The following is a 9,280-nucleotide window of genomic DNA, read 5'->3' as shown; positions in this document are numbered from 1 at the left end:
CTTCTTCTTCTGTTCCTTTGAGGTTTAACGGCAGCCACCATGCTTAGTGTCGCATTACTGCCATCTTGTGGAGATAGTGAACTCCTGCAGTGTCCAGTTTGTCAGTCCTGACTAATCATCCAACTACAGGTTCTGGTAGATTATTAAAAAAATAATACAGGTGTTTTCTTCTCTTCTCTTCTCTTTTCTTTTATCTTTTATTTTATTTCCTTGTAATAGATAGATAGATAGATAGATAGATAGATAGATAGATAGATAGATAGATAGATAGATAGATAGATAGATAGATAGATAGATAGATAGATAGATAGATAGATAGATAGATAGATAGATAGATGCCATAAAATGAAAAAATGACAAAGACTTTTAAAGAAAATTACTTTTGCTTTATTGGAATTAGATCTGTTTATATTATATTTTAATAATCATATTAAGGAACAGAAGGGATCTGTGATGTCATACACACTGTTTAGGGACTGACTGCAGTGAGAAATAAGACCTAAAGTTAAAGTCATCAATCATCATCACCTCAGTAGACAACTGTCATATCCCAGTTTTTATTCACCACTGGTTAACAGCCACAGGAGTTTTCTAAATTTAATTTATTCAAGCACACATCTTGACTTATAACACCTTGGGGTTTCTTCAAGGGTGGAAAAGCTAATGCTGGAGGGAGTGTTACACATTCACTCAGTTCATACACAAATGTGAAAAAGTCATGTTGTCACCGCAGCCACACTGACACTCAGAGCCAAGCTCAAACGTGTAACATCTTTTCAGGCGGAGGATTCATATAACCTGTTGCTGAAGTAACTCAAATGTCATCTGTAATCAAACAGTCACTGCAGTAAGCGACCATGCCATTTAGGCTGTCTGTGTTGTTAGCTGTCCACCTCTAGTGGCCTTAGTAATTATGACAGGAGCAAAGGAGGAAGTCATGTGATGTAGTGTAAAGAGCAAGAAAGTCTGCATATTGAAGAGGAGGAGGGATGGATGGATCAAAGAAACACAGGGCTTTCACCCAGGAGACCGCTCTTCTTCTTTTTCTATCATACTGTTAATCAATTCATAGTATTTGCTTAAACTATCATCTCTTGCCTCGGTGTGTGTTTGAGCTCCCCACCATTCCCTTTCAAATTATTACTAATTTTTTATAATTATTTCTGTTATCCAAAATGCCTCTTTTGCCCCAAAACATACCCCACATATGAACCCAATAGAGGATTCTTCTATCTATGCAAAGATACACTGACACACCGCTGCCTTCAGAAACATGACACCTGAAACTCTGAACACAATGCACCTGCAGCTGTAGTCACACCCCTACAATAGCAGCGAAGGGCATTCTGGCAACAACAAGGTGAAGCCGTCCTGTCTGATGCTCATGGTTCCTCTTTTCCAGTCATGGAATTTGACTTGTCTCTTGCTGTATTGTCCCTGCAGAGCTCTTTCACCTCCACAGGGAAGTAAAGACACATGTCGAGTTGCAGTACATTAAAGTACTGCACCAGGTACTTGCAAGGCATATGTGTGCTTGAGCAGAGTAACTGGGTGTGGGTACAGCTCACTGGTACTGCTGCAGGTTTCAGATGTATGTTTGATCAAAGTGGACTCGCTGTCAGCTCTGATCACGTTGTGTTTTCTCTTTTTTGACAACTGCTGCCAGTGCTAGAGCTCTCTCTCTGTTTGTGTTGACTGCATTTTGGCTCAGATCTGATTATCCTGATTTTAGATTCTCCTTCCAGATCTTTTCTTGAAAATTCACCCATGCACGTTGAGTTTGGGTTGGTTTTTCCAAATTTTAGACCAATATGTTTGTTTCAAGCTTCACTCTGAACAGCTCTCACTCAGACCCCAGGTGCTATCTGCACACTACAGCGCAGCCCCGCTGAAAACCCTCTGCCTTGCTCAGGGAAGGGATAAAGATTTGCACCTTCATACATTGCAGCAACACTGCCAGCGTGCCTGTTTCTTTAAGCTTCATTCTTCTGCAGTGAACAGCAAAGCAACCAAGCTCACACTGAACCCTTAAATGCATTTAAACGACTGTCTTTTCCACCTCACTCGCATCTCACACAGCAGGTACCCACGATGTTAATCTACGTCAGTAAAAAACAAACATTTTCAGACACTCCTCGCCTCCTCATCTAGAGTTTAGTCAGAGATCTGCAGTGGTGAACACAGCAGTGCAGCTGGTGGGAACTTCACAGTCCAAGAGTGGAGCGACACCGACCCCCTTCCTGTGTTTCTTCTTTTTAATCAGCGATGCACCAGTGGAGCGCATGCTCAGCCACAGTGGCAGGACAGGTGTGGAGTTATTGGTTTGAAACCAGGAAGCGCTGTGGATCAGAGAGTGGTGCGCAGCAGTCGAATGACGCGTTGGTAAAGCTGCTGGACAACTGACACCAGATTCCTGCAGAGAAAGATGAAACGATCAGGAGAGCGAGGAAGGACCGGAGATGTGGACAGAGAGAGATGGAGGTGGGAATGAAATGAAGGAGTGAGTGAATGCCATATATTTTATCCCACATGACATCCTCTTTAAGTGAAGATGGCTCACTAGTTGGTTTTGTTTTAGTTTCTATAGGTTTTTGGGATTAGGAGCTCAGGCTACTGGTTAGCTGCTTGTAGCACTTGTAGGGTGAAACCAAGGCTAAATAATAACTCCTGTGTAGGAGTTATGACAGAAACCTCAGAGTAATACAGACATAAATACATGGTTTTCTGTCAGGAGACATCTGGAGTCATGCTCAAATATCTGGTAATTGTTGGAGATCTGGGATATTCCATATCCATTCAAGCCAAGAAGTAAATCCCAAAGATCATGTCTGCTGCATTCTACACTGTTGTCTACATATGAAATGCATCATAGAGGGAAATATAATGGGTGTGTAGAGCATTTGTTGTCACCGTAAAAAAAAAGCTGAACACACTCACCGAGCTCCGATGGAGAAGCAGTTGTTGCGGTTCGGGTGGAGGCAGAAGAGCGAGGCCACGCAGTAAACACAGCACAACAACATGGACAGCAGCCGTCTCTTTAAAGACATCTTCAGTCTGATGGAAGCAGAAATGCTTTGAATGAACTTTCACTTCAGCACACCGTGAACGGGAAGTTTTTCTGCTGACTGTGGCTGGTACACGAGCGCAGATAGAAGCAGAAACAGTGGAGTGACCGAAGTACAGTAACGTAGGACCTGAGCTAATTCCTGCCATTTAGGCTATTTAGGTGTTTCCAAATGATGCTTGTTTTATGATTTATTCCACGCCCAGGTGCATAGCATGAAGGTGCAGTTTTGCCAAATTCAGAACAAACTTTGGTGACGCGAAGTTTATCTTTATGATCTGAAAAAACTGTTGAACATAGACTGGAGAAATAAATCTGCCCCCATATTAAGTTATATATCTCATTTTTACAGCTGCAGGAGGTTAAAGAGTGAAACCATGAGGGGAAAGTATAATAAATCTGATATTTTTTCTTGTCAGTTTGGTTGTTCTCACTAATCAGGCACAACCCCAAGACCTCTGATACACCTCCAGCTCTGCTGCAGGCCACATGATGCATAACAACAAAGGGAAGCAGCAGCTAAATCCCTGCTTGTGTTGAATCGCCCTCCAATCACCACTCACATAGCATCACCTTAACAATCCTGTCTAGAAGAGCTCTTTCCCTGCAGATTGATCCTCCAAAAACTGGAAAACTCCTCGCTTTGGTTGAAAAACACTCAGCAGCTCCTTTCGAAACAGATCCCAGGCCCGGGTGGACTTACAAGAATCCGTCACAGCGGTGGGAGGATGGCGTTGGCAGAGGTGTAAACAGGATCCCGGCTCCCTGGGTGCTGCTGGGCACTGGGCACAATTACTGCTGACCCACACTTTGTTTTGAAAGGTCCTGAAAGGTCTAGCAGGGGTGAATAACATTCCTACATTGTGTGTCCGTTGGAGCTATTTTGGCTAGCCGGGAGGGGCGGGGGGGCGAGAGGTGATAAAAAGAGGATCTTTCCTCTCAGGTGCTGTGGACTCATACTGAACCCGATGAAACGGCTGGGATTGTTCATGTTGAGGTTTGCGTGGCTGAATGCGAAGTGTGAAAACACTCGTGTTAGGCTAACACATTCAGTTTTCAACCCAGCAGTTTGGTTTACAGTATTTGTGGTAAATTATCCACCAAGGTCTGGTTACGTTTAGCATGTTATTCTGCTCACACTGGCTGATTTAATGACAAATTTCAGTTTTTGCAGTTCAAAGCCGAGCGAGATTAAGAGTCTGCAGTCATGCTAGCAGCTCAGTCAGGCTGTACTGAGCTAAAATAATGTTAAAATGCGACTAACATCAACAAGGTTCACCGTATGTTGCGTGTTAGCATGCTAACATTTGCTAATTAGCACTAAACAAAAGGTGCAGTTGAGACTGATGGGAAAGTCATTCATTTTGCAGGTATTTGAGCACATGTTAAGTATTGGACAAGATCAAATTTTGACCTCATGATGATGCAAAACCATTTCTTCAAGCTGTTCTTTTGTGTAATATTTTCAGTTCCTCTGGGACAGTTTGGGGCCATGATTCTTACCTTTTGAAATTCTGATCACTCTGAACAATCCCGAGTTGTGCCAGGCCCCGTTGTCCTGCTTTTAGCTGGAAATACATTGAGTGCAGCGCTGCGTCCTTGAGACTTTGGCATGACAAATAAAGAGATTCTCCAGAACACAACAAATAGAAAGGTCACTGGGATGTCTCCAGTCCCTCGTTCTTCCTTTAGTATTTTTCTCACAGACTATAGCAGCGACTCACTACTTTGAGAAGCTGGTGCGATGCCAGGTGATGTCCTGAGTGTGTGCAGTGATAATGCATCATTAGTCAGATTTATTTGTGTGTGAATCTTAGTGGAAAATGGCCCCCTCATGCCAGATGTCTCCTCTGGGGACTCTAGGGCCGGAGTAGGACAGCAGCCAGCAGGGTTAGAGTTTAACTAAGCCCATTCAGCTCTGTGCAGCACACAAACACAGTTGTAGCCGCTTATGTTTCATCTTACTGGATGGATTTTGGTAAACGTCTTACTTGAGTGATACCATCTAAATGCCATCGCCACTTATGATCAATACAGTACATGCAGGAGTCCACGGTCCAGTAGATTTATGGAGGCGTCTGCAGGAAAATGGAGTTCAGTAACAGGCTGGAATACACTCAGTGTGGCTTATTCTGTGAGATGCTCCTCTGTGTTACTGCACTGCAGGACGCTCGTCTACATTAAAGCTGCAGAGCTCACCGCTGGCTTGAGTGCACATTCTGATAAGATGCTCTCACGCTGAGGTATCAAATACTGTGTTTTGCCGGACCAAACCCGACTTAAAAAAAAAATGCATGGATCAATAAAATGCATAAAAATGTTGAGGAAGGCTCACATGATTAGTTTTAGCTTTTAATGTTATCTCTGCATTTATAGTTCATCAGCGGAGTTCATTTTTCCTCCTGCATGGTCTGATTTAGATGTAAATGAAGATGTGCTTTCTCTCTTTAACATGCGTCATCATGGTATGGTGGACTAATAATTTGACCTCTCCTCTCTGTTTCACAGCGGAGAGTAAGAACACCACAGGAACACAGAAGACAGATAATCTATGAAAAAGAAATGACAGATTAATTCCACCATGCATCAGAGATAATCATGGTTGATTAATTATAATCTTATCATGTGTTCTTCAGTGTATTTGCATTGAGGTAGTTCATAAAACATACCCTGACTCATTTAATTTTGCTCAAATTTCTGAAATTCACTTAATATTTTTTACCCCATTATACATTCCCATTTGAACATTTCCTTTGAACAGCAGCCATGTTGGGATCAGCCTTTCCCTGTCCCACTCTGTGTCTTATTAGTCTCGTCCTGTCTCTGTGTGGGTGTATTCTGCAGGTGGCAGGTAGCAGATCAGCCCCGCCTTCCCATCCCCTGACCTCACATGATCCCAATATCCAATCAACACTCACCTTAATTCAAGATTACTTAAGCATCAGCTCTCTTTCTGCCTGCCTACTCAACTGTCGCGCTCTTTGTTTATCATCTTTTGCGCGTTTCCCAAATCAATCATTAAAGATCATTGCTTATTCATTGATCACTGATTATATCAACTTCCTCTCTCTTCCTCCTTTAATGATTTGTTGTGTGTCATGTTACAATTTATTTCCTTCTTTGACTCTTCATCAAAGAGTCAGATATTTTCTTACAGTTGCTTGTTTTTTGAACTGATGATTCAGTCAGTTTCATGTACCTCCAACCCTTGACGTGCTCCAACTGACAGTCACATGTCTGTGAGGAAACAAATGGGATTTTTACCGCTGGAGCGCCGGACACCCGAAATAATTCCTTCTGCTTTGCCCGAAAACTGAACGAGTGTTCACTGCAGTGTTGGCTCAACATGATTCCCCATGGTTCTGAGATCCTTTAATGCATTATATGTGAGTCATAATGCTAAAAACAAGATGAATTGAATCAGCCTAATATGGATCAACAGATGTTTCCCAGGAAGAGCACATGTGTTACTAATAACTTTAACAATGGCTCCATTCTACTCAAGCGTCCCCGTAAGTCAGGACTCTGTGACAGTGAGCCAGCAAGCACAACACCAGCACCCTGAAACTGAAGCAGCTAAATGGAATTCAGCCATCATTAAATTTATTTATTATTCACACCGGAGCTTTTTCTGCTGTGGCAAGAAATAAAGAGAAAAACGCCATTCGTTCGTTCATTCATTCATTCTACACTGATTCCATCTAATGATTTAAGGTTTGTTACTTCAAAGTATATTAACCCCAACCAAGCAAAACTTTCTTAACTAAAAATTATAAATGAAGTAAAGAAAATAAAAATAGAGATCTTCCTGCCTGGCAGAGAGCCAGCAGGCAGGCAGCTGGGACAAGGGTCAATCCAAGAGAGGCAACGGATGAGCAGTGGAAGGGTGTGTGTGTGTGTGTGTGTGTGTGTGTGTGTGTGTGTGTGTGTGTGTGTGCGTGTGTGTGTGTGTGTGTGTGAGAGAGAGAGAGAGAGAGAGAGAGAGAGAGAGAGAGAGAGAGAGAGGAGGAGACAAGCCAGACCTGCTGATAAAGCCGAGTGTTTCTGTCTTTCTGAGTTCGTTGAAGGGTTTTAAGAACACTGATGGGAACAGTGAGATAGATTTGGTGTTTTAGCAGCTTTCTTGAACTTCAATATGAGCCGCCGTGGACGCACTGCTCCACTCTGGATTAACAGGACAGGACTTTACTGGCTGAGAAGATCCCTCATCTCATTGTGATTAAACCAGTTTGACAGTTGAAGTCTTTGTCACTTAAATACAGCTACATGTTTAGCTGCTGGAGGGAAGTCTTTGATATATTTGTATAATTTTTTACATCATTTTACAGTTTTAACCTCTCTTAGAGCTGGAAAATCCTTTATGTTTTACGTCTCTATTTTTTCTGATGGCTTTAAAGACTGAAACACAGTTTCTGGTCACAATGTCAGCTCATCTCAGCTGCACACACGTTTTGTGAATTTCAGCTTCAAATCTTTGGGATTTTGTCGTCAACATGTCATATTTGTGTGGATATGCAAGCTCCGAGATCTCTGTTAGCATGGCTCCTGACTGCGTGGACTCCATGGAGCCATTGAACCCAAGCGGCTTAAGGCCTCGGGTGATGGGTATGATCCTGAGCATCGCCTCCTGCTTCATCATCTGCACCAACCTGCTGGTGGCAGCCGCTCTCCTTAAGTTGCTCCTCAAAAAGAGCAGCCAGAGCTGGTGCTTTGTCCTCAACCTGGCGCTGGCCGACACCCTGGTGGGCGTGGGAATCACTGGCCTGGCCGCAGAGGACTTCGACAGCGGCACAACAACAAACAACACCTTTCAGAACCAGTACAGCTCCATCACTGCCGATCCTCCCACAAACGCCACGCCTCCTGCTCAGGGGAAAAGCCGGTGTTTGATGCGGATAGCCTTCGTGACGTCGTCCTGCACGGCGTCCATCATGTCCATGTTCCTGATCTCACTTGACCGCTACACAGCCATTAAGATGCCCCTGCGGTACTCCCAGCTGTGTGGGAAGAGGGCAGCAGTGGGGTCCCTGCTGGCTCTGTGGGTCAGCGCCCTCACTATGGGATTTTTACCAGGTGAGACTTAAAAATGTTCTACTGGTTACTTAATTCAATTTGTATTAATTTATGGTGTGTTAGACTATAGAACCAGCGTTCAGACAGAAAATAGTACTATACAAATTAAGTTTGAGGACTAATAAAGGTTTATCAGACAGGATTTACCATCAGGCTATCATTTTTGACTCCATTGACCGGTTGCCAGATAAACAGTGCATTCATGTCACAAAGTAATCTACCAGGACTGTGTGCTCGCATCTATTTGTCTGTTGGTGGATGACATTGTATTGCATTACTGCACAAGTTAAAGTTTGTAACGCCTCAGAACAAACTTCCTAGTGGCCATCAGGGGAACTGCACCGTAAGGCACTCATGCCGATGGTGGTGAAACTCAGTGGACTTTAAGAACGACCTTTTTTACAGCACACGAGTGTAACTTTAAGTAGTGTCATATGACAAGTAAACTGTGTCCTCTGTCTCTCAGTCATGGTGCGGCAGCTGCAGACGGATGGCTACAACGGCTTCTGTGCCTTTTTCTCCGTCAATCACCAGGTGGCCATGATCGTGTTATTCAGCGTCAGCTTCTTCCCCGTGTTCTCTGTATTTGTTTACATCTACCTGGACATTCTGAAGATTGCCTGCAGCCACCAGAGGCAGATCGGCCAAGTTCGGCAAGTCGGTTCCAGGACAGGTGACCACCGTGGCCATCAGCATCAGCAGCATCATCATCACCATCAGCAGCTGAGGAGCTGGAGCCACGTCAAGGCCTTGAGGACAGTGGCGGTGCTTGTGGGCTGCTTCCTGGTGCTCTGGTGCCCCTTCTTTGTGGTGTGCATAGTACACCTTCTGTGCAAAAGCTGCAAACTCACCAGCATGTTGGAGAATTATCTGTGGCTCTTGGGAATGACCAACTCATTGATCAACCCTCTGGTGTACGCCTTCTGGCAAAGGGAGGTGCGGCTGCAGTTAGCAGCCATGTTTTCCTGCTTTACATGCAGGTCGTCAGCTGCTGGACCACCAGGTGTCACTGAAAGAAATTGCCTGCCAAATGTGCTGACTCATGCTGGTGCCCCGAGTGGAGGTACGCTCAACCCTTTGCTGTTGCAGCCAATTGTCAGCAGCAACAAAGTTGTGCAACAATCTGCCACGACCAGCTTGTGA

General features: G+C 44.0%; 1 protein-coding gene across 1 annotated transcript; it reads left to right on the top strand.

Annotated features, from left to right (window-relative positions):
- Window positions 1-7,557: 7,557 nt before the first annotated feature.
- On the top strand, window positions 7,558-9,280 carry LOC139345251 (glucose-dependent insulinotropic receptor). The gene is made up of 2 exons (XM_070983815.1): window positions 7,558-8,137; window positions 8,604-9,280. The coding sequence occupies exons 1-2, from the start codon at window positions 7,558-7,560 to the stop codon at window positions 9,278-9,280; spliced, it is 1,257 nt and encodes a 418-aa protein (XP_070839916.1).

This window comes from Chaetodon trifascialis, chromosome 16, assembly GCF_039877785.1.
Source record: "Chaetodon trifascialis isolate fChaTrf1 chromosome 16, fChaTrf1.hap1, whole genome shotgun sequence".
NCBI classification, from domain to species: Eukaryota; Metazoa; Chordata; class Actinopteri; order Chaetodontiformes; family Chaetodontidae; genus Chaetodon; species Chaetodon trifascialis.
The sequence above is the reverse complement of the archived record's forward strand: the minus strand, read 5'-3'. Positions and strand labels throughout refer to the sequence as shown.

Excerpts from the sequence above, each read along its gene's own strand:
- LOC139345251 (XM_070983815.1), top strand. The coding sequence starts at position 7,558 with ATGTCATATTTGTGTGGATATGCAAGCTCCGAGATCTCTGTTAGCATG. Across the intron at positions 8,138-8,603 it reads CACTATGGGATTTTTACCAG|TCATGGTGCGGCAGCTGCAG; the intron begins GTGAGACTTAAA and ends TCTGTCTCTCAG.